Here is a 23937-nt window from a genome sequence, read left to right as displayed (position 1 = left end):
GCAAAGTATCTCAAGAATGGAAGAAATAGTATCCAATGTACTCAGCCCTACTATGAAGCTAATTTGTAGCTTTCATATGAAGGCTATAACCCAACTATAGCATAAGAATATGGGGAAAGGGCCAAGGGAGGGAAAGGGAGGGGGGAGGTTAGGGTGGAGGGGCGGTAATGGGTGGAGTCACACCTGTGGTGCATCTTAGAATGGGTACAGGCAAAACCTGCTCAATGCAGAATACAAATGTCTACATACAATAACTAAGAAAATGCCATGAAGGCTATGTTGAACAGTTTGATGAGAATATTTCAGATTGTATATGAAACCAGCACATTGTACCCCTTGACTGCACTAATGTACACAGCTATGATCTAATGATAAAAAGAAAGAAAATTAAAAAAAAAAGAATCTCTTAATAAAACAGTTTTAAAATTTTGGGGAAAAAAAATAGAAAGAAATGAAGGGTGATTTTATAAGGCCAATAAAAAGTACATTGGAGAAACTAGCCAGATAACTCATCAGTAACATTTCCTGATCTGCCGTGAATAAAGAGTATCACTTTCTGACAGGTCTGGGAATCCCAATTTGCTTTGGGACCTTGAAGAGAAGAGGTCTTTACCCAATGCAGACAGGTATCTAATGGTATAGATGAAACGTGGGCTCATGAGAGACTTTCAAGTCTTACCTGAGATTCCTTGTAAAAGGCTCCAGCAAAGCCAATTTTAAAAGAAAGAAAAGCCTAGACGACTAATAATTATTCCTACTTCCCTTTATGCAAATATCAGACCCTGTATACTAAAAGTACAGTTTATTTTGGCAATTAAATTGATTTTGCTTTAATTTGTTTTAGCAAAATAGGAAATTATAGAGATAAAAAAATATAGTTTAAAAATAGAAACTCTATGGCCCACCTGTATTAGATTGCAGCCTTGTCTGCAATGCCAGCTCAGAGAATGAAACATAGCTATTTAACTAAACTGATCTGTTAACAGGACTAAGGGACTGGCCAAAGAATATAGAATTAGTAGTCAGATTTGGTCCAATTTGTTTTTTCTTCCTGATTATTAGCCCTGAGATAACATATTAGGTGTTAATATTTAAAATATTTTAATTACAAAGTGGACACTGAAAAAAAACAAAGTTAAAAATGTTTACCCCAAAGTACATATGTTAGACATATTTTGGATAAACTGCCCCAGAAGTAACATTACACAAGTTTGCTGAGAATACTTGTCCCAATTTCCAGACTATATGCCAAAAGAAGTGAGATTAGAGTTTTGTCTCTGATCTTAAGACTGATAGGAAAGAAACACAATGGTTTAAAACACTTTTCAATAACCTAAGGCTCAAGAGAGATGGCCTGTTGTCTACACTGGTCAGTGTTAAACACTATCTGCTGTGTCTACACAGATACCTCAGGGGAAATTAGAACCTGAATAAAAATTTCCCAGTAACTGGCATGGCTACAACATAGCCTTACAAGTGACCCCACACCCAACTGATTTTTAGGAATATTCACTTGAATTGCCCAGAACTTCAGATCAGTTCTATAGAGATCCTTAAAGCTAAGTTATTATCTTAAAGAACTGTGCTGAGGCTGTAAATAAGAATACTAATGTTCTCATTGTGCAAACCTTAGCCTCAAAATCCAGAACTTGTAGATATCTGTAGGTGACTGCTAAATGGTTTCATTCTTTACCCTAGACACAACCCTGACTTTGTCCCTGTCAGTAAAGAAGCCAAATTGAACCTCTGTTTACTTCTTTACCCTGGAATAGTTTTTTTTGTTTTGTTTTGTTTTTTATTATTTTTTTTTTATTAAATCATAGCTGTGTACATTAATGTGGTCATGGGGCACCATACACTAGTTTCATAGACCGTTTGACACATTTTCATCACACTGGTTAGCATAGCCTTCCTGGCATTTTCTTAGTTATTGTGCTAAGACATTTACATTCCACATTTTCTAAGTTTCACATATGCCCTTGTAAGATGCACATAGTTTTTGAGATATATCTTCCAACTCCTGATTTCAGTAATGGACCCACCCAGACCAAGGAACTTACTCAGCTGGCCTTGAACTCTCTACTCAAGATGCCTTCCCAACTTTTTCAAGGCCTCCAGCAGATGACCTTGATCTCTGCCAAGGCATGCCCAGCTACCTCCTGAGCTACACTGTGCCACCCTCTGAATTGCTTAAGAAGAGCTCCCTTTCCCTGCTTCCTGAAACCTACATATGTTCCAGCTGATAACTGGGTTGTCCCCAGGACTTGGAGGAAAAGACCCAAGGAACTCAAGGGAAAGTTCACTGACCTTTGGGACATCCTACTCGAGACCCCTACAGTGGTCAAGTTGTCTGGATTACGTCATTCCACATCTAGCCTTATCCTCCTGAGAAAAACCAGAAAAACTCAAGCTGGACCAGTGGACTGCAGAACTGTGTGGAGGTGACGGGCAAAAGCTCCAGGTGTTGGGATGGAAAGTATGTTATCCTTAGACATCTATGTTTGTTGCTGTATTTTGTGAGCCTCTTCTTGCTTTTATTAACTGTGCTGTGTGTTGTTCCCTGTGTAACTTTCAACCTATCCCTTGGCTGAATTAAATTCAATCCCAGGACAAGTACAGTAAATCACAGTCGTTATTTCCATTTAAAATTTATTTCATAGATATAAAATGTAGTAATAGGAGTGAGGAATGAAAGCACATGTACTGAGAATAAGATGGAGCCTGTCAGGCTAGGGCAGACAGGACACAGCTGGTCTGGTCTGTTTAGGTCCTGCCTGACCTTCATTCCCTGTCTCCCATTCTTTTTATTTATTTATTTTTTTTTTTTTTTGAGACAAAGAGTCTCACTTTGTCACCCTCAGTAGAGTGCTATGGCATCACAGCTCACAGCAAGCTCAAACTCTTGGGTTTAAGCGATTCTCTTGCCTCAGCCTCCCAAATAGCAGGGATTATAGGTGCCCACCACAATGCCTGGCTATTTTTTAGAGACAGGGTCTCACCTTGGCTCAGGCTGGTCTCGAATTCGTGAGCTCAGGCAATCCACCCCTCTCAGCCTCCCAACTGGGATTACAAGTGTGAGCCACCACATCGGGCCTACCTGTCTCTCATTCTTACTGTTTTGTAAATTTAGCTCCCACCCTAAAGATGCTTATCTTGAATAGTTTAGTAAGATTGATTTAGGAAATTAGTTTTTGAAACAGAAATGTTGTAATAGGTTACTGAGTTATGTTGATTATTTAAAATAAGAGTTAATATGGTGTTTGCTTCGAACCTTCATGTATAAAACTGTGATTTTGGAAATGGAAGAACAGAACAGTCTTGGAGAGGCTACTCTCACTGCTCTCCAGAATCCCAACCTTCTGACAAATGAAGTTTGGTGGACCTATCCCCGTCTCTGCATATTGGCTGGCAATGACAGGCGGCCAGATCCTCTTTGTCTGGTAACATCTGAACTGAGTAGAGACTTGAGGGGTGATTATATGTCAGCAGGGTTGGAGTATAGAGAACATTCCAGGCACAGCATTCTCTGGAGCCAGGATGCTGGGCTGCCCATACCCTATTAGTCCTAGGAGGGAGATGAACCATGCATCAGCCTCACCATGTCCTTGCTACCCTCTCAGGACAGGGGTCTCCACCAGGGACTTGGGGAGCCATTTGCTCTACCACTCACCTTTATGAAAGTCATCATATTTAGACTTACTACATTATCTCCAGTTGAAGTTTAGATGTTTAAGACATGATTATTACATGTAAACCATTAAAATAAGTAACACAATTTCTGTAAGCCTGTTCAGCATTTTTTAAATCTAGAAGCCTAAAAATAATGAAAGTGGCCCAATTCTGTCTCATTCTTGGCAACAGGCAGCTCTGGTCCTGGAGAAGGATGGCTAGGCTTAGAGTAGTCTCCCAAAGCCAACTGGCTCCTTGGCACCAGCCTCACCCCCTGACCCAGTAAGGCTCAAACTCCCAGGCCTGCTCATTGCTGGCACCACCCTCTGTCTTTGAAGCCCTGAGATGTTCTGCTGTGGCCTCTGCCCCAACCACCCTGGGCTCCTCAGCTGACCCAAGACTGCAGCCTGAGTCTTCCCCACTACAGCCCTGCCCTGTTCCTTCCCTGCACAGTTGCAGACCTAGGAAGGCACCAGAGCCAGCATTTCCACTGCTTTTGGTCCCTCATCTTGTTTGTCCTTGGGTCCATCTGAGAAAGACCCCAGGAAGTGCCCCCAGATGGCTTGTCAACAGGACCCCCAAGGGCAGCTCCCAAAGTCAGCCCATTCTCCTCTCTCTGCCCACACCACCCCTCTTCACATAGGACAGTCTCCTTTGTGACTTATCACCCCAAACCTGTAGCTCCCAGCTCCTTGAAACAAGCCACATACTCACCTGCTTCTCAGCTGTCTGCAGAGCAAGGCTATGGACAGGATAAGGTAGGGACAGGGGCTCCATAGCAAGATGGCCCTATCCTTCTCCCAAGACCTCTAAGAGTAAAACCTTCTGAGAGTCCAATCACTACATTTGGGATGGGTGGAGTGGCAGGCAAGGCTAGCTGTGATTTAGAAGGCAGAAGCCTGGTCAATTTTACTCTTCCATGATAGGGAAGAGACTGTCAAAGGAAGAGTGTGCAAAGAAAAAGAAAGAAGGGCCATGGTAGCAAATGCATGCATCCTTCCCCCCGCACCCCCCGCCCCCGGTAGAGCACTGTCCAGGAGTTTGCCAAGCCAACTCCAAGCACTGTGGTCCCCCAAGTGAGAAAAACCTCTTAAATCCACCCAAATCCCCTTGCATGGCCTCTAATGTTTGATTTCCTGTGTATCCTTTTCCCAGAAGAGCATGCAGGGCTCTGTGAGCCTAGACATTCCCTGAGAGCCTGAGTGCTGGTAACCAGCTTTACAGGTTAACACGAGTCTGCCCTCTGCCCTGGAGCCCTGTGAGTTGGCCTGAGCTCCTAAGAAGGGGAATAGGACTCTGATCTGTGGTTCTTCCCAGGGTCTTTCCTAGATACTCTCTGCCTATTCCATCTCCTGTCTTCTTCCAACGGCACCAACATCCTTCTCTTAACAGACCTGGGGCCTCCCCACCAGAGGCCAAGTATTCTCTCCTTAGACTCACCACCAAGCCCTTGACTCTCATTCCCAGGTACAAATTGGTCTTGTCCTGCAAAGGTCTCCCCTCCCAGAAAGTTCTTGAGTGGGTGCCCTTTTCCCAGAAAGTTCTTGAGTGGAAGCACAAGGAGGCGAGCATGCCTTGGTTTTCCCTGACCTCAGCCCTGTGGTCCCCACTCTACCCATACACAACCTGGTAGTCACATCCCATCCCCGTATGGTGCAGGGCTTCAGCCCCTGACAACAAGGACAAGCAGGCTTTTCAGAAATGTGGTGTTTATTGGGAACCATCTGCCTGGAAACCTGATCTGTGTGTGTGAGTGTGTGCATGTGCATGTGTGCACACGTATACATGTGTATGTGTATACATGTGTGTGTTTGAGGACAGCAAGGTCCGTGCAATCAGATGGCCTTGGCCAGCCCCACAGAGTTGTTGGTCCTGTCAAAGACACTGTAATACTCCCGGATGAAGACATCCCCCAGGATCCATCGCTGGGAATTATCACGACCCTCGAAACCACTGGTACAGGAGCCCGGGCCCTGGGAAAGGCAAGGCTGAGATGAAGCAGGTCCCAACTCCCTTCACTGTGCCTAAAGATGGGCATTTTTACACTATACCCCATAATTACTCTCCTCTACTATTTTATTTTATCCCTGAAATAACCTTCCCAAGTAAGTAAACAAGTATCAGAGTCCTCTCGTTCAACAGATAAAGAAACAGAGATTCAAAAAATAAAATGAGTGAAGTTGAGATCACCAGCTGGGGTCCTAGAGATCTGAACTTTGGTCCCCTTCACTGGATGACCTCCCCTCAACCTCCTCCTCAGACTCTGCCCTCCAGCTCTCAGCACCTACTGCCCTGATGACCGGCCAGAGCAGGCCTAGAGGCTGAGGAGTCTGCCTCACCACTATGGGCAGCTCAGAATTAGGTCAAAGCTGAGGCCAACAAGTCAGCAGGAGCAAGAATAGAGTCCCTACAAAGCCTAGGCTAGCAAAAAAAAAAAACCCTAGGAAGAGCTCTAGGCCTTTGAAACTTGAACAGTGGATAGAGGTTCCCATGGGAGTGTGGGAACCTCCTCAAGCCACAGTGGGCTATTGTTCCTGTTCCCCATTTCTCCCAAGATGAGGCTGCAGTGGTCACAAATAAGGCCCAAAGACAACATGGCCCCACTCCAAGGGGTCAGTCTAAGGAATGCCCTTCCCTTCTCTGTGGAGTCCGTGCTGCCTCTTATAACCCACTTCACTGACTTGGGCCCTATCTGGGGAGGCCAGGAGATGAGGGGTGGCAGAAGCAGCCCAAGGTCTCCTCCCCTGAGACATACCTGGTTGGTGTATGCAGTGGGTGGCAGTGGGTACTTTTTGCCATGGATCTCAAAGACAACAGTGGGCATGCTGCTCAGGCTCCCGCAGTCAATCCTAAACTAAAGAACCAAAGGAGGTCCCTTAGAAAAGGTGATGGTGTCACCTGGCTGGAAAAGGCACCTGGTGCTGGCAGCATAGAAACCTTCCTCTACACTGTATGAGCCATGGGGTATGAGCTCAGAGGACCACAGTAGGGCTCTCAGGATGAGACTTGGTCCCAAAACATAGTCCTCAAGAGAGTCCCACTGAGGAGGACCAGTCAACCCAGGGAGAGACCCCAACTTGGGACAAGGGAATTCACCTCCATGTCTCTCCTGGCCCAGGCCTAGACAGAGCAAAGACAACGGGAGCATTTAGGAGGAGGGGTGGAGAAGGAGAAGTAGCAAGGGTCACAGTGAAGGCCATCATGTAGTGTCAGGGACAGCATGGCCTCCCCGAGGACCAGGAGGACAGACTGCAGCCATTGCATGAGGCGAGGGAGTTCAAGCAGCAACCACATCCAAAGCCAAAGCCAAAGCCATGGTGGCTTTGAGAAATCCCAACCTCACCATGGCCCTGTATCATTCCTTCCATGTAAAAGGGGTCCCCAAGTCAAGAGGATCTTGGGAGGCGGGATGAGGTATGGCCTTACCAGGCCAAACGGACCCATGGTGGCTCCAATTGCCTTCTGGATGTTAAGGATGTCATTGCTAGGCCCGATCAGCAGGGAGGTGCCCGTGTCCAGGATGGCCTGACAGCTGCCAGCACAAGCCACCACCTCATCATCTATGGTGACCCTGCAGAAGGTAAATGGGGTGATTTGGAGGCACATCCAGTGCCTCTCCCTGGTCCTTCCTTCACTCCCTGCCATGACCCTCAGGCAAAGAGAAAAGTCCCAGCCACCCCTGGGGCCCATTTCTGGGGTCCCTTCCTATAGCCCCCAAAACTCTCTGAGCCTAGAGAAAAGTCCTAAAATCATTCTCTACCAATTCAGTGGCTAACCTGAGGCCATACCAACTTCCGTGGGACAGAAACTACAATGAAACAACAAGTTCATATGCACTGAGGGATAAATTGTGTACTGTACTCATTGCCTGAGGTCTGATTTCTAGTTTTCTCTGCCATTTATTCACTGCATGTCTCCAGCAAGTTACTCAACCTTTGCATACTCAGGCTTCCCATCTACAAAATGGGTATGTTTACTTCCTCAAGGGATAGCCGTGAGGTTTAAACTCGTCATTGGTAAATTGAAAAATGGAGATGATAATGGCACCCACCTGTGGGGTTTTAATAAGGAGCAAGTGAGACAGTCACGTAATCACTCAGGACGGGGCCTGGCAGGAGGTGAACACTCCGTAAAAGTATCTAGTCTTAGTAACACAGCACAGGTGAATGTGCACCCTTATCACCAACAGACCTCATGGTCTGGGACGTGTCTGGTTCAAATTCTGAGAGGTTGGCTTACAAGCTACTTGCCACAGTCCTCTTCAGAGCCTGGGGATCGGATCCCCTAATCTTATGTTTCCATACCTGAAGCCATCCCCTGGCTGGGCCTGCACAGAGCTGCACTCACCCACCTGTCCACAGTAAACTGCCAGTATCTCTGTGTGGTCACGGGCACCCAGTGCAGGTTGCCTGTGAAGTAGGACGGGTCGATGTCCCCCAGCGTGAGCATGCTCCCCTGGGTATGCCTGAAACCGAGACAAGGCTTGCTGATCCCTGGGGCTGTGAGGTGGTACTCCAGCCCCACACTGGGGCCGACGCCATTGAGACCTAGCCAGCCCCACCTCTGAAGCTTTCAGACCAACTCGCCCAGCCTCCCCATGCCTCTCTCCAGAGGGGCTTCATTCTGATTAACAGTGGTAGTGTCTTTTCTCCAGAGCACTGGGGCCCTTACCCCAACCCCAGGCTCGGCCATCACCCTGTGAGGTAAGGAAACAACCCGCACACAGGTCCCGGGACAGCCAGGCTCTGCCCTGGCCACCTTGGATGTTCCCGGCTATCTCCCTTAGCTCCTGCTCCCCCAGGGCTTTCTGCCCCCAGTAGAAGAGGGGGTCTTAAACAAGGCCCCACACTTTAGATTAAAACTGCCACCCAGGCTCAGCACCTATAGCTCAGGGGCTAAAGTGCCAGCCACATACACCGGAGCTGACAGGTTCGAATCCAGCCTGGGCCTGCCAAACAACAATGACAACTACAACCAAAAAATAGCCAGGCGTTGTGGCGGGCGCCTATATTCCCAGCTACTTGAGAGGCTGAGGCAAGAGAATCGCTTAAACCCAAGAGTTTGAGGTTGCTGTGAGCTATGATGCCACAGCACTCTACCTGGGGTGACAGCTTGAGACTCTGCCTCAAAAAATAAATAATAAATAAATAAATAAAACTGCCACCCAAGCCCAAATCCCCTTGGTTCCTTCTGGTGCAATGTTCCATATGTGGTGGGAAACAACTGCCCACAGTCCCTTACCGGCTTCCCATGCTGCCACTCTGGGCTCCTAGAACTCATCCCACTGCTAGCAGCTATACACACTGTCCCCATGGACTAAAATGCACTGTCCTGGCCCTCTGTCTCACCTGCATGTGGCCTCCACTGCTCAGGGAAACCTGCCCTGGCCACCCTCTGCCAGCAGCCTAGGCTTCTCCATTGCATAAGCCTCCGACACACCCGAATCTCACAACTTATCATAACTATTTGATTACAGTCGTTCACTGCGTGCTGCCCATTCCCTCTGCTAAAATGCTAACTCCCAGTTTACCTTATTTGCCATCTATGCCACCTCTGGCACAGCCCCGCATACAAGAAGGGCCTAGTGAGTGTCACCTGAGTGAGTGATTGCACCCATCAACGCCTTGCCTGGGCTCCCATGACTAGAGCCACCTAGCCCCTTCTTCTGGAGGTGGTCCTGTCCCCAATCCCTCACCCTGACTCCTACCCCCTCCAAGCCCAGGTGGAGCAGGGAGGTAGAGTAGGAAGCCCTGGGCTGGTAGCAGGAACCCTGGGCTCCAGCCTGGCTCAGCCCCAGGGAGAAGGCCTCTCCCTGGGTCTCGATTTCCTCCTAGTGAAAGGAAAAGGTCAGAGTCCTGGAGTCAGTGTTAAAAGTCTATGAATCTCTGGGCGGCGCCTGTGGCTCAGGGAGTAGGGCGCCGGCCCCATATGCCGAGGGTGGCGGGTTCAAACTCAGCCCCGGCCAAACTGCAACAAAAACATAGCCGGGCGTTGTGGCGGGCGCCTGTAGTCCCAGCTACTCGGGAGGCTGAGGCAAGAAAATCACTTGAGCCCAGGAGTTGGAGGTTGCTGTGAGCTGTGTGACGCCACGGCACTCTACCGAGGGCGGTACAGTGAGACTCTGTCTCTACAAAAAAAAAAAAAAAAGTCTACGAATCTCAATGACATCAACAAATACTTACTGAGGCCTTGTGACTTTGGAAAAAAGAAATTAAAAGCTTCTACAGAGTTAAGATGTGGCTTTGTTTTTTACATGCCAGAAATGAACAACAAATTTTGGCCCAGTGGACTTTGACTGCATAAGTAATTGTATGGCAGCCTTTGGACAGGAAGTTGGATATATTTGGAAACACGGAGAGGGTCCACTTGGATGCTAGCAGCTACCCGTGACAGGTGATGTTCCCAGGAGCTGAACACTCTCCTCAGCAGACAGTCCTTATCGGGAAGTCAAAGCCAGGCCCTGGCAGGACGAAGCTCCTACCTGCTCATGTAAACCGAGAACAGGTCCTGGACCACCAGCCCTCTGCTCATCATGTTGTCAAACACAGGCACGGAGTTCTCAGAGGCCAGAGAGGGGTACCCCAGCCCCAGGATCCCATCAAACTGAGAGTAGGTGAAGACGTCGCCAGGTTCCTGGGTGCTCAGGCCCACTGTCTGGTCAGGGACCACAATGGTGGAGACCTGCAAGAGAGTTATAATGACATCCACTGGGGACCCCCTGTGTCCAGGGACAGGAGTTCCCAGGGTGGGGGCCGCCAGTCCTGAGTCAGGAGCCAGCATCGGAGTCTTAGCCTCGTTGGCCCTCCTTCCCTCTTACAGGCAATATAGTCATTTGAGATTGAAAGAAAAAACCCTCCTTCCCCAATAGTCAGTGCTGCAGTTTTGAAGACTTGATCTGAAGAGGCCAGGGAAGAGGGGAACGGAGGACATGGTGCTCATTGTGCAAAAGCTGGGAAAGAGTCCAGAGAAGGAGGTAGGACAAAGGATGTTCTGAGGGCCCCCTCAGCTGAGCCTGGAGCATCTCTCAAGAAATACCACAAAGGCACGGAGACCAAGAAGAACATTTTATGTCCCCAACACCAGGGGAGATGGGTCCCTGGTTTTCCACGTGCCAGCTGTGTGATCTTGGTCAACCACTTCTCTGAGGTTCAATCCCTTTATCTGTTAAATGGGATAATAAAACCTACACCTCAAGGCAGCTTAGGCTAAATAACACTAACCCTGAACACATATGGAGCATTTACTAAATATTTGATTATCAAACATTTATCAATGCTGTGCTAAAAAAGCACTAATTCCAAAATTTCTTCTGCCCACTTCCCTGGGTAACCAGTGTGTCCACCAGACTACTCTGGCCACCAGTGTCTCTAGCTCAGGCCACTGCCAGGCCTCCTGCTTCCACTCTGCCCCCTTATAATCCATCCCTTATACAGGACCACCTCCAAAGTGATCTTTAAAAATGGCAATCAAGTCATGCCACCCCTTGTACAACCCTCTAGTGGCTCCTGATGGAGCTCAGAATGAAACCTCTGTCCTAGAGTCCTCTTGCATTCTCATTCTGCTTCTCACTCCTTATGCCACACTTCTTACCCCTTCACTTGCCCTGTTCCACCCATGCTGGTCTTCTTCTTAATGCCCCAATTCGTCCTGCCCCAGGGCCTTTGCACTTGCTATTTCCTCTGCCTAGAATGCTCTCCCCCAGACATTCTGAGGTCTGACTTCTAAAATCATATCATTTGGGCCTCCCCAGCCATCATGTCCTGGACAAATCTATTTTCCAGCCCCCAGAAGCCTCCTGCTATCTAGTTATGTTTTCCTCATGCCACTCAGCACTGTGCAAAAGTCATTTACGTTAGTGTGTATTGTCTTCCCAGAAGTGTCAGCACAAGGAAGACAGTCCCTTCGTTCATCCCTGCAACCTCTGTTCTGAGATTAAGGCCCAACAGGCATTTATGGAAATAATAAATGCCAGAGAATAAATGGAGTCACATTCACTTTCTGTCAGACAACAGAGATGGGGCCACCTCCGATGTACCAGCTATTAGGCCCTGGGGATGCTGCAGTGAGCAAAACAAAGTGCCTGTCCTGGAGGAACTTATATTCCAGTAGGGGAGACAGAAAATAAATTTTAAAAAGAAGTAACATAGCACATGCCAGATGGCAACAAGCACTCTCAAGAAAAACAGCTCAGGGGAGGCACCCGTGGCTCAGTGAGAAGGGCACCAGCCCCATATACCAAGGGTGGTGAGTTCAAACCCAGCCCCGGCCAAACTGCAACAAAAAATAGCGGGCATTGTGGCAGGGGGCCTGTAGTCCCAGCTACTTAGGAGGCAAGAGAATCACCTAAGAGCTGGAGGTTGCTGTGAGCTGTGATGCCACAGCACTCTACCAAGGGCAGCAAAGTGAAACTGTGTCTCTAAAAAAAAAAAGAAAGAAAAGAAAAGAGAAAAAGAAAAACAGCTCAGGATAAGGGCAACTGCAGAAGGTCATTTCATGCTGTGGAAAGAGAAGGCCTCACTGATGGTGACATTGCCACTGGTGGTCAGGGGGGCAGGTGCAGTGCAGACCCAGGCACACGCTATAAGTGGCCGGTCCTAGCACGCGTGCACTGGACAGAGAGAACAATAGACAATAGTGGAGTGGGGGGCAGAGGAGGGCAGGGAACAGTGGGGTGGGGGACCCAATCACATGGGGCTTTGCAGGCCTCTTTTCATTTAATCCAAGTAAGATGAGGAGCCAAGGAAAGATTTCCGGACAAGGTGGGCATGACAGGACTTTTTAATGGATCGTCTAGCTGCTATGTCAGGTGGTGGTAGGACCGTAGGAACAGGGCGACCCCTGGAAGGATGTTCCACACGCTAGAGGCGGAACCAGGAGGGGAGGTGTATGCAGTGCGCAGACCCATGATGGCCTAGGAGGGAGGGTCAACAGGATGTGTGAACAGATGGGGCATAGGGGAAAAAAGGACAAATAAAGGATACACAGTTACTATGTTCATTCTTCACCACAGTGCTCTGAGGTAAGTACTATCATGTCCACTCTACAGATTAGGAAATCAAGGCTTGTCCAAAGTCACCCAGCTCTGCAGAGAAAAGCCTACTGCATCCACCCCAGAGCCCTGCCTGACCACAGCCCAGTGCAGTAGGGCCCCTTCCCCCTCAGTCTAGCACTTTGGGGTTCTCCTGGATGATGGGAGATCCTGGATTGAGTAGAGCTCAGCATCTCCCACACCTGTGCTCAGAGCGCCCTTCCCCATGGCTCTCATGACAGCCCTTGCCCTGTTCCTGGCCCCAATGTCCCATCATTTGAGTCAGGCCCTGCTCAGAGGAAGATGCCACTGTGACTCACAGATTGAGGTCTAGCTGGGAGCACTAGCAGGGAGTGAGAGCTCCCTGAGCTGAGCTGGGCTGAGCTCAGCACACACAGGTGTCCGCTGTGTGACTCTGGCAAATTATCAATGTGTCTGAGTGTCAGTTTTCTCATCTAACAATGGGAATAAAAATACTTTCCTCAAAGGGCTATCAGAAGAATGAAATTTAAAAATAAGTCATATAGGACATTGAAGAGCTCACTGCTGGCACAAGCTTATAAATCTGAACTAACTCTGACATGGACATATGAACAAGGATCCAGGAATTGAGGACCTGGTCCCAGAAGAGGTGGCCAGGTTGGGCCTCTGAGCACTGATACAGGAAGGAGAGAAAGGAGGGAAGGACAACCCACAGCTGGCTGTTGGCTGAAATCCCTCTCGGGACCCAAAGGGCTCATCAGCACCAGCCAGCAGTGAGGCCCACTGGAGCCAGCATGTCGACATGGTAAAGTGACTGGTGGGAAAGGCAAGGTGAGCACTGGCTGACCCCAAGCCCACTTACACTGACAGTGTCGGAGCCCAAAAAGCCCTTCATGCTGCCCAGGCCATACTCGATGGACAGGGGCTCGCCCAGCCTCTTGAAGGTGGAAGACTTGAGTGGGTCAAAGCTTGGATGATTTTCTGAAACACAGATGCAGGGTTAGTGCAGGGCCTTTAGAATCTTCTCATCCCCCACAGTGCCACCCAGGCCCGAAACCCTCACCAGGCCTTGGAAGAACATCTAGATTCCAGCCATTCTCACTACAAAAAATAAGCAGCCTGTTCTCTCTCGAGGGCCTTAGTCCCACAGTTTAGTAAAGAGAATTATTCTTTGCTGCTCAGCCCAGCTCTCTGGAGCTCAGTGCTACCTGTGTAGTTAGGGAAGGAGAAAGCCCTGACTGTGGTTGTCATGGACACTTGACTTTTACCAGCTGAGAAATCTCAGCCAAGAGTCCCTTTTCCTCTCCATGCCTTGGTTTCTTCATCTATAAATGGGAGTTAAAAGAACACCAACCTCCCAGGACTGCTGGAAAAATAAATGATTAACACATGTTTGATGTTTATTCATCATTAGCAATAGACCCTCTCACTTTATTCTCCTAGACCACACTGTCTTATCATGCCCCTTTTTATAAAACAGAAAATTGAGGACCCAGGAGGGTGAGAAGCTTGCCTTGGCTCCCAGTAGAAACCAAAAAAATAAATAAATACTTTTTTTAAAAAAGAAAAAGAAACTAGCATTCCCTAATTTTTAGCTTAGACCCCTGACTTTCAAACCTTCCCAGTCTGTGACCATTTGGGAGGTTGAATAAGGAGAAGGGACACAGCCCGGAGGTGGGACGGTCCAATCGAGCTGTCCAGTCGCCCACCCCACGTTCCTCCCCAGCCACCCTGACTGAGCATGGTGGAGAGGGTAGGAGAGGGAGATCACTCACGGCAGGCAGTGCTGTTACAATAAATAGAGGGCACCCAGAAGTCCGAGGAGCCGGTATCAAACACCACAGTGAATTCCTGGGGTGGAGTTCCAAGGGAGATCTTCCCAAAGTACTGGCACTGGGAACAGACAGCACTGGGTCAGAGGCCAGCAGCACAGAGAGAGAAGGAAGCAAAGGTCGATGCCGGGAATGGAGTGGGAGCAGTTTTGTAGGCCCTGTGCTTTCTGCGCAGAGACCTGGGAGGTCAAGAGGAAGATCCTGAGGAGGGTCCTTCATCTCTAGCCTCCACCAAGGGTCCTACACCTGGCCAAGCTTGGCCTTATCCTCCCACAGGCCCTATAACCACTGCTAGACTCAGTCTCAGAAGCAGATCTTGTACCAAAACATAAATCCTGCTTGGGAGGGAGACCGGGTCATCCCCATCAGGGCAGGAAGACTGGACAGAGGCAGGGCATCAGCACATGCAGGACCTCAAGTCCCCTGCCAAGCCACCTCGGCCACATGTGCCTCTCCCTGCTGTCAGAGCTGGGGGTGAGAGGTGAAGATGACCTAAATAAGAAAACGAGGCAAAGAAGAGGGAAAAGGCTGGTTTGTTTACTGCCAAGAGTGACAGGTGAGAGAAAGACACGCTCCAGGAAGGAAGAGGGCACAAGGGTCACGGCGCCATGTGCTGGACAGGTGCAGAAAAGCAGCAGCTATCCCATCCCTGCTGAGCACAGACAACACGTGGATTCCCTGGGCTGGGAAAGGTAGACTGAGGATGGACCTGGGAGCAGATTATGCAGCCCCAGGAATGTGTGAGGACAGTCCAGGGGCTCACACCCGCCCAGTGGTGGCATTCAGAGCCATGTAGCAGGACCACAGCCTTTGCTGGCTCTGTGCAGAGCCTACAGAAGGCAGGGAGATGTACCCCACCACCACCACAGATGCCAAGATTCCTGAGAGAGGAAAAAGCCATAGGAGGCGGGACTGAGGAGTCAAGAATTCGTCACTGGAAAGGCTGGCGGAGCCACTCACGTCCATGTAGTTGGTCAGAGGCTCGTTGGCCACCTTCTCAAAGTTGGAGTACTTCTGGTTGATTGCATACTGGTATTCCCTCAGAAAAACATCCAGGAGTCCACGCTCCCCCAGGATCCTCCTCAGCGACTTCCCTTTGTGTAGAGGGATCCTAAGGAAATGGGACAGAATTTGGGATGAGAGCGGGCATCTCTCCTAGGCTGCCCAGTCCCAAAAGAGCCCAGAGCCCTCTGGGCTCCATGAACTGCTCCTCGCATGCTCCTCCCAGCACAGCCTGCTGGTCAATAACCTCACTGACCCCCAGTCAATGGCTTTCAAACATTTCTTTTCCTCATAATCCAAAGTAAGAACTATATTTAATATCAGTTCACAAATCAATGCCTATCTTTACGGAATGCTGTATACTCTGATGTTTTTTAGTCCTTTCTCTTTTTTTCATGCTGGAAGAAAACCTCTAGACATATTTTACAAAATGTTAATAAGTCCTACAACCCATAGTTTGAAAGATACTAAGCACATTACCACTCATGCAGTCACCAGATCCTTGCTATGTACCTACTAGGTGCCGGACACTGGACAGGACATAGGAGACAGAATAGAGAAAAGGACACAGTCTCTACCCTCCAGGAGCTCGCTGCCTGGAGAGGAAAACAAAGCCTCCACACTCTGGTTAATGCCCGATCCTGCCCTTTGCTAACACCTGTTCTCCACTCCCTATGTAACTTTTTCTCTAAAGTGGATGGAAATTCTCTGAAGAGCTTCCCAGGGGCCTCCTGGTCAAGTTTAGGCATTGGATGATAGAGGCAGATCAACAGGGAGGGGTCAAGAGAGCAAACAGCAGAAGCTGCTTCTACACCTGGCTCTGCCCTGTCTGCGGCAACTTAAAAGGCTCCCCAAGTCCTCTGACCTTCTTCTTAGGGCTCCCTAAATCCCCTGACCTTCCCCTAGAGGTTCCTCCAAAGCCCCCACCTTCCCTTTCAAGGCTCCGTAAAGACACCTCAGCTAGTGTTTCTGTGAAACAGTTTAACTCCCTCCTTTCCAGCCACACTCCTGACCCTGCCTTTGACCAAGCAGGTGGCTTAATCTCTGTGGTCTTTAGTCTCCTTTCCCATAGATTACAATATTAATAGTTTGGCAATTCCTGTGGCTCCTTCCGCCTTAAGGAATCACGTGGTCTTTTTCTGTGAGGCTGGTTTAAAGAACACTCTGAGACTGCAGATGTGAAAGTGCTTTGACAGCAATAAATAAAACGACAGCAGTTGTGAGACTCACATAGGGACTGGGTTCCTCATGTCATCCATATCCCAGAAGGCCACACAGAGCAGGCTGTGTGAGAGTTAGGGTCTCTCCTCCAGGGCCCTTCATTCCCAGCCCTCTTATGTACCTTCAACTGGGACCTGACTTATAAAGGCGAAATGCTTCTCAGCCTTCATCTCAGATGGTGCAAAAGGACTTAAGTACAAAAAAGAAGAGGCTGAAATGAGCTCCTAAGGTCAAGCCGACAGCTGCCTATGTCCCCTTGTCCAGGCCCACCAAATATTTTCTGCCTGGCTCCAGCTGCAGTTCCTGATTGGTCAGGATCTAACTGCTGAATGCCTGGAAACTCCCACGGGAATAGCTGAGATGGCTGGGCTGACCCACCCTAGCACAAGGCCTCAGAGTGCCTTTCCCAGAGAGAGAAGCCAGCAGGATCAAAAGGGTGGTTTGCTGCCTCATGCTAAACCAGGAGGGCAGCCCCACAGGTGGCTCCAGCCACCTCCCTGAGCTAGGGTCGCTGGCATGCCTGGGACCTGGAGGAACTTTATTTTCAGAGAGCTTTGATTGATCAAAGGCACCCTGACCTCTTTTCAGGGATCCATCTTCCCCAGCAATGGATTCAGGCTTCCTTGTGCCCAGGGCTTGACAGCACCTGGGGGTAGTGGGATGTCATAGCAAGAATGTAAGTCTCAGGCAGCACCTGTGGCTCAGTGAGTGGGGCGCCATCCCCATATACTGAGGGTGGCGGGTTCGGACCCAGCCCCAGCCAAACTGCAACAACAAAAACAAATAGCTGGACACTGCAGTGGGTGCCTATAGTCCCAGCTACTTGGGAGGCTGAGGCAAGAGAATCGCCTAAGCCCAGGAAATGGAGGTTGCTGTGAACTGTGTGATGCCACAGCACTCTACTGAGGGTGATAAAGTGAGACTCTGTCTCTCCAAAAAACAAAAAAACAAACAAAAAAAAGAATGTAAGTCTCCCAGGGCCAAGTCCTAGCTTCCTAGCTCCTCTGTCACAGGACATGTGGCCTTAGGCAGCTCAGAGACCCTCCCTCATACAACATTTTTCTCATCTGTAAAACACAAATAATAAATCTACCTAACCCACGAGGAATAGTGATAGTATAGGTAAAGGCTTAGTTAAGTGCCTGCTACCTAGTAGCAAACAGCTCAATAAATCAGTTATGATTTTTAGAGGAAAACCTGGGACCTTCACCCACAAAGGACTCCGTACAACAGATAATTTTATTTTGTTTAACAAATGTATATGCAGCCCTTAGAGTGTGCCAGGTACTATTCAAAGCATTATATGTATATTACAATATAAAATATGTTTATTACTACCTTCATAACATCCCGATGAAATGGACCCTGCTAGAGTCCTAATTTTAGGATGGGGAAACGGAGACACAGAGAGTTAGCGATGGAACTGAAGATTAGATCCCCGGCACTCTGACTCCAAAAGCCCTTCCCTAATGTCCCCAGACTGCCCATGTGACTCCCTGTCTTTTCACCACACCCTGAAGTGTAGAGACACTCCATTGCCCTCCCTTGCAAAGGCAAGACCAACAGAGGCCACTATCCCGGCCACTATGGCATTTCCTCCTAAGACTTCCCAGTGGGACAATGGCTAGAAGACCAGGGACACAGCCTCTCAGCTGAAGACATGAACTGCCCTCCCCTCCCCTGGGGGCTGGCACTCACCTGGTGATCTCACTGCCCTGGGAGAGAGTGAAAATTGCAAAGAGCACCACAAGGCACCTCATCCTGCATGCAGGCTGGCCACTGCACCACCAGCCAGAGCCCACTCCCCGCAGCCTTTATAGAGGGAGCAGGTTCACTCTGGCTGACAGCCCAGACTTTAGGGACAGCCCCTGCCTTCAGGCCATTCCTCAAACATAGCAAGATAGCACAATTAGGTCAGCGTACCTAAGACCGTGCTGATTAGGGCCACAAGTTCCACCACTCCAGGGACTTCAAAGTTGAAGGGTACAGATGCCCAGTCTTCAGGCCTGAAGTGTCAACATGGGCTTCTCTGATCTCAGCTCCCCTTCCAAACAGGTCCTCTTAACCCCACACAGCTGGACCTATTGCCAGAAGCCTGTTTCATGGTCCGCCTTATGCTCTGTAAGAGGCCTATTCACCACAGACCCGACCCCCATCCTGGCTGCCTCCTCTCCCTGGCCTGACTTCACTGGAAAGCAGCAGCCTGTTCTATCCAGAAATTGCCCGAGTCTCATTTTCAGGGGGTGGGGAGAGTTCAGCCTACTCCCAAAGTGGCATCTGAAGCAGAGAGTGTTTATTCAATCTGTCACCCGTGAGTGGGGCTCAGAGTTGAGAGCACAGAGCAGGTTGCCCCACATCCCCACATCCCCCCGGGGCATGGTCTAAATGTCTAGCAGGCCCCAAGCTCGTGCACCCCTAGGACGTGGGCCCTTGGTTCCACCTTAGAAGGTGTGGAGAAGGTGAGGGGTAAGTGACAGATCACGTTAGCAATTGGAAGAACTAGGCGGGCCTGAGCCAGAAAGTCAGACAAGTACCACGGGAAAACAGAGCAATACAACAGGGACAGGGTAGGGAACAGGTAAGGCCTCAGTACCACAAGCATTATATGGGTTGCACTCAGGGGTGCAGGGAGAGTTTCTCAGAAGCACCTGTCACAAGGCAGGATGGAGCAGCGGCTCTCAGAGTCCAGGCCAGGGAGGCCAGGTTCTCTCTCAGGCCTGAAGCCAGAGAGATTTTCAGGGTAAGAAGGAGGACAAAGACTGTAGCCATGAAATCATTGAGGAAGATTGTGTCCAAGGGTGAGGGAGGCTGGACACTGGAAGATCAGGGTTAGGTCAACACATGGGGGCAAAATGGGAAGGCCCGGGCTTCAGGACCTCAGGAGGATAAAAGCTCACAGACCCACCAGGACCAGGAGTCTGCATGGACAGGGAGGCTGCTGGGAGTGGAAGAGAGGGCAGGTGGGGACACTGCTGAGAGGGACAGACTCCAAGTTTCATGCATTTGACTTGTAAGGGCCTCGGGAGGCCAGCCTCAGATTCAGACAAGAGAAGCAGGGGTTTTGACCCTGCTCCAAAGCCCTTCCTAATGTCCCCAGGCTGCCCATGTGACTCCCTGTCTAACTTGGAGTCAAGTTAGCAAGATGACCAGTTCTGCCCCCTACCATGGTTGGCTTTACTCCCTTTGCCCCCTCCACCCATGTCCCCTCTCAAAGCTGAGGGCCAGGCTCCCAAAAGGCCAGGCCACTACTGCATTCATGCTCTAGAAGTGGTCTCAGGCATATCAGCTGACTTTGTGGCATTATTTTCCCCTCAAAACCCAGGAAAGTAAAGAGCAAAATCAACACTAAGCCTAAAAGGTATGGCTGGCTCCCTGTTTTCTTCCCAGTAGACATGGCCCCACCAGTCAGGACCTGCGTGCACTAGGTGCTCAACAAATGTCTGGTTAAGCAAACAAATGAACGTGTGGCCTTGCCACCACCCTTGAGAAATAGCAGGAGGAGGAGCAGGCAATGTCTTTATTATGTTCTGGAGACAGGGCTCAGAGAGGACAACCGGCTTGCCTATAATGAAAACAGAGCTGGAAACTATCCTGAGACTCCTGGACTAATGCACCTCACATCACAACGCAGGGCCCAGCTGCTGCGGAAATTTCATCAGCTTACCATGTCAGGTGTGGAGGCAGCTCTACTTCTAGCTCACTCCTCCTAACCTCTGGACACCCCTCAGCACAAGCACGTCCAGGTGTAGCGGGCCCCATCTGTGGCATCTGGGGCTAAGACCCTCTGGGGTCAGCAACACCCGGAGAGGGACAGGGGAGGGATGGATAGAGGGCTGCACCACTCAACTTCACATCCCCAGTGGCCCAGCTGGACCCAGCAGCAAACTCTCCTGCCTACTAACCCCAGATGTCAGACTCAGCCACCTCTTCCACTGGAAGGTGGCAAAGATCCCTGAGGACTGGTTGTTCTGTGTTTGTTCACAAGATTGAGATCATACTAAGTGCACATTATCAGGAACCCTATCCTAAGAGCACAGAGCATTAGGAAAGCTTATCGACCAGGGCAGGCCGAGAACTGTGAAAACTTTTAGAAAAGCCATGATAAGATTGCATCACTGGTTACCTGGTGCCAGGTGGGGTTGACCCTCCTTGGTCTAGACTTCTTGTGCCTGGGAACTGACACACAAAAGTGGCTACAAAAAATTAGGGCTCAGGAAGGCCCCCCGTGGCACAAGCTTGTGACCTCTACTCAGATCTGAACCCCACGAAGCCAATTCTAGGCAGTTTCTTAAGAGGCTTCTACGCACCTGCACTGGACGTGCAGAGAGAGAGCTGGCGTCATCTCTGCCCTTAGGGAACCCATGGTCAGGTGAGGGACAGATTGGATCTAATACGTGACCCTGCTGTGAAAAGTGCCTTAGGAGGAAATCCAAAGGGATGTCACTTCCTGCTGCACGAGGCCGGGTGGCCGGGAAACGTGGCTCTTGGGAAGTGTATGGGTGGCCTTCCTGGGCTCAAATCCTGAGTCAGCTGCACAAGGGTGTGACCTTAAGCAAGTGCTTTTATTTTCCTGTGCCTCAGTTTCCTCTTCTATAGTTTAGAGACAATGACACTGAGAGAGTCATGTGAGGATCAAAAATAAGAGTATCACGAGCTGACACGTGTCAGGCCTTCTACAAATGTGGGTCATAAATGACTGTGGCTGTTTGACCCTAAAGGAGTCACACCATTCCCTCATCTCATTTCCTCACCTGTAAAACGTGGAATTTAGAAGCTGGTGGTGCTGGACTGAATCTCAGGTGTGTACAGAGCAGCAGTTCCTTTCCTCTTCTACAAATCAATTGAATTTCTGTAGTGTGTCCCTGTCCTTTGAGGATAGGAGACAAATTAATCTTAGTCATTTTTGTGCAGTGCCCAGCAGATGTGCTTGGTCCGGGTGACTCTCCAGCCTGACAAGTCACATGGCTGGGTCCAGTGGACTTTCTTGTCCTTGCTCCAGCCCCTGTTGCCTCTATGCCTCACCTGGGCCAACCCAGCCTCTGGAAGCTGCCTTGGACATACTTCTCCCGCCAAGCCACACGGCCACTCTTCTCTGATCTTGCTACCTCCCTGGACCACCATCCAGGAGCAGGGGCCAGGTCCATGCCATTTGGGACCTGCCTGTCTCCTTCCATGTCCTCCTATGAACTCAGTCGGACTTCGGGCAACAGCCCCCTGAACACTCTGCAGGTTACGCCTGCGTTCAGCTGTGCCCACGCCTTCCCTGAGGCAAGGAGAGATAAAGCTGGCTTTTCTTTTAATGAGGGAGAGAGAAAGGAGAAAATGGAAGGACTTTTTAAAAAGCGCAAATAATTTACTAAAAATCTGTAACATTTACGGTATGCCTCTCAGTGCCGGACGCTAGGAGTTTACTCCTTTACGCAGGAGTTTGGAACACTTGATGTTTCCAAGTCACTCTGTTAATAACAAGTGGGGCTAGAATTTAAACCTGGGTCTGCTTGACTCTGCACAGCATTTGATTCTTTTACATGACCATCTCTGCACCAAAATTCCACAATTCAGCAAAGACAATGGTATCATATCCCCACTTGACAAGTCTCAGGGGCTAAAGAAGATTGAGGGGCTCTGGTGCCTTTACTATAGGACAGTGTGAGCTCAGTGTGAGCAAGAAGGTGCCGCACATTTATGAAAATCCCCATCCTCTCCCTCTCTCCTCCCAAAGTGATCCCTGTGAGTGGTGTGATATGAGAGACTCATTCGGCACTTTGTCAGGCTGTGCCTGGCTCAGGAAGACTGCTGACCAAGCTCCTGACCACTCGGAGTCTGGCCCCATCCACCTTCCCAGCCTCATCTCTGCAGCTCCCCAAACAGGAACCAGCACAAACAGGCATGCCTCTATCACGACGCGCACATCTCTGCCTGCAGATTTTGCCCCCTGCTTCATTACACTAGAACACTCTCCTCCAGCATCTCTCTGTCTTGGGGAATCATGCCAAACACCATACTCTTTTGAATTCTTTCTTATACAGCACACAACTTCTGTCCACACTGTGCTTGTACCTGTGGGATGCGTCTGCCCAAATGCCCTTCTCCCTCTCTGCTGCCTGGAGATCTCCTTCAAGGATCTGCTCAAAAGATATAGCCTCTGTGATGCCTTTTCTTACATCTCCAATGAAATCTCTTAGCAATAACCTTGGTTGCAAGTAAAAGAAAACATGAGAACAGTAGTTTACATTAATAACGGCTTATTTTTCTCACAAAACAAGAAGCCCAGAGGTTTATGGCAATGGTTCAATGGATACACCTGCAATCTTTGGCCTTTTCCTTATGTCTGCAAATGTCGGCCACACCACCAAACATCATCCAAGCTCAACCCTGGAAGAAGGGGGAGCAGGAAGAGGCAGTGCCAGCAGACCTCTGCTCAGGCCTGAGTCATCTGGACTTCAGCAGCTCCACCCTGCAGGATTTAGACTCAGGCAATAGGACTTCTGAATGCATGTTCCCGACTATGACAACACACAGCTGGGGGTGACATTTGGAGATTGTCACTGTAGATTCATGCCCACAGGCACCTCAGAGATTCGAGCAGATGCCTGGAAGCCCAGAGGTGCAGAGTGGAAAGTGGGGACAAGGCTGCTCTCCTCCTAGGAAAGAGCAGGGGGGTTGGGGCAGGCTTTGCTGTCTCCACCCAGGGTGAGGAAGGAAGGTCCTAACTTTGATATTTGTACTAAGTTTGACTTTAACATTCACAAGAAAATGTCCTTGATTTGGGGGAAATACTAGTAGAAGGATTGTGCCTGCAACTTACTTTCTAAAAGTAAATTCTTCTAAAAGATCAGGAAAAAAATAAAAATTAAATGTATTTATATACAGAGATAGAGAGAGAAAGGGAGAGGGAGAGAGGGAGGATGAGGGGAAGAAAGGGTATGGCAAACGTGGAGCGGTGTCAACGTTTGGGTTAATGTACGTAAGAATTCTTTGGATTGTTGCTATAAATTTTAAATTATTTCTGAATAAAAATATTTTAGAGATTGAGATAATCCAAAGACCTCTCCAAACTCGTATGTATAAATTTGTGCTTGTACCTGTGGGATGCATGGATACAAATATCTATCCACGAGATATTTGCATCCTTGTGTTCATGCCACCCCCCACGTCCAGAAGGAAGAGGATAGAAATCATATGGAGACAGGGTGCCGGTCA

General features: G+C 49.3%; 1 protein-coding gene across 1 annotated transcript; it reads right to left on the bottom strand.

The window, feature by feature from the left end:
- Nucleotides 1-5402: 5402 nt before the first annotated feature.
- LOC128585451 (chymosin-like) lies at nt 5403-21908 on the bottom strand. Its single transcript, XM_053590561.1, has 11 exons — nt 21757-21908; nt 19383-19451; nt 18433-18546; nt 15472-15622; nt 14455-14572; nt 13542-13660; nt 10151-10350; nt 8021-8134; nt 7096-7240; nt 6425-6523; nt 5403-5642 (listed from the first exon to the last, which is right to left on the bottom strand). Exons 1-11 carry the CDS (start codon nt 21906-21908, stop codon nt 5505-5507), a joined length of 1419 nt encoding a protein of 472 aa, XP_053446536.1. The 3' UTR covers nt 5403-5504.
- Between the last annotated feature and the right edge of the window lie 2029 nt (nt 21909-23937).

This window comes from Nycticebus coucang, chromosome 5, assembly GCF_027406575.1.
Source record: "Nycticebus coucang isolate mNycCou1 chromosome 5, mNycCou1.pri, whole genome shotgun sequence".
Lineage (NCBI taxonomy): Eukaryota > Metazoa > Chordata > Mammalia > Primates > Lorisidae > Nycticebus > Nycticebus coucang.
The sequence above is the reverse complement of the archived record's forward strand: the minus strand, read 5'-3'. Positions and strand labels throughout refer to the sequence as shown.

Coding starts and splice junctions, on each gene's coding strand:
- LOC128585451 (XM_053590561.1), bottom strand. CDS start 21,908: ATGGAAGGAGACAGGCAGGTCCCAAATGGCATGGACCTGGCCCCTGCT. Junction 18,547..19,382: donor TCCATCCTGCCTTGTGACAG/GTGCTTCTGAGA, acceptor CCCTCTATAAAG/GCTGCGGGGAGTGGGCTCTG. Junction 14,573..15,471: donor CTCTGACCAACTACATGGAC/GTGAGTGGCTCC, acceptor GTCTGTTCCCAG/TGCCAGTACTTTGGGAAGAT.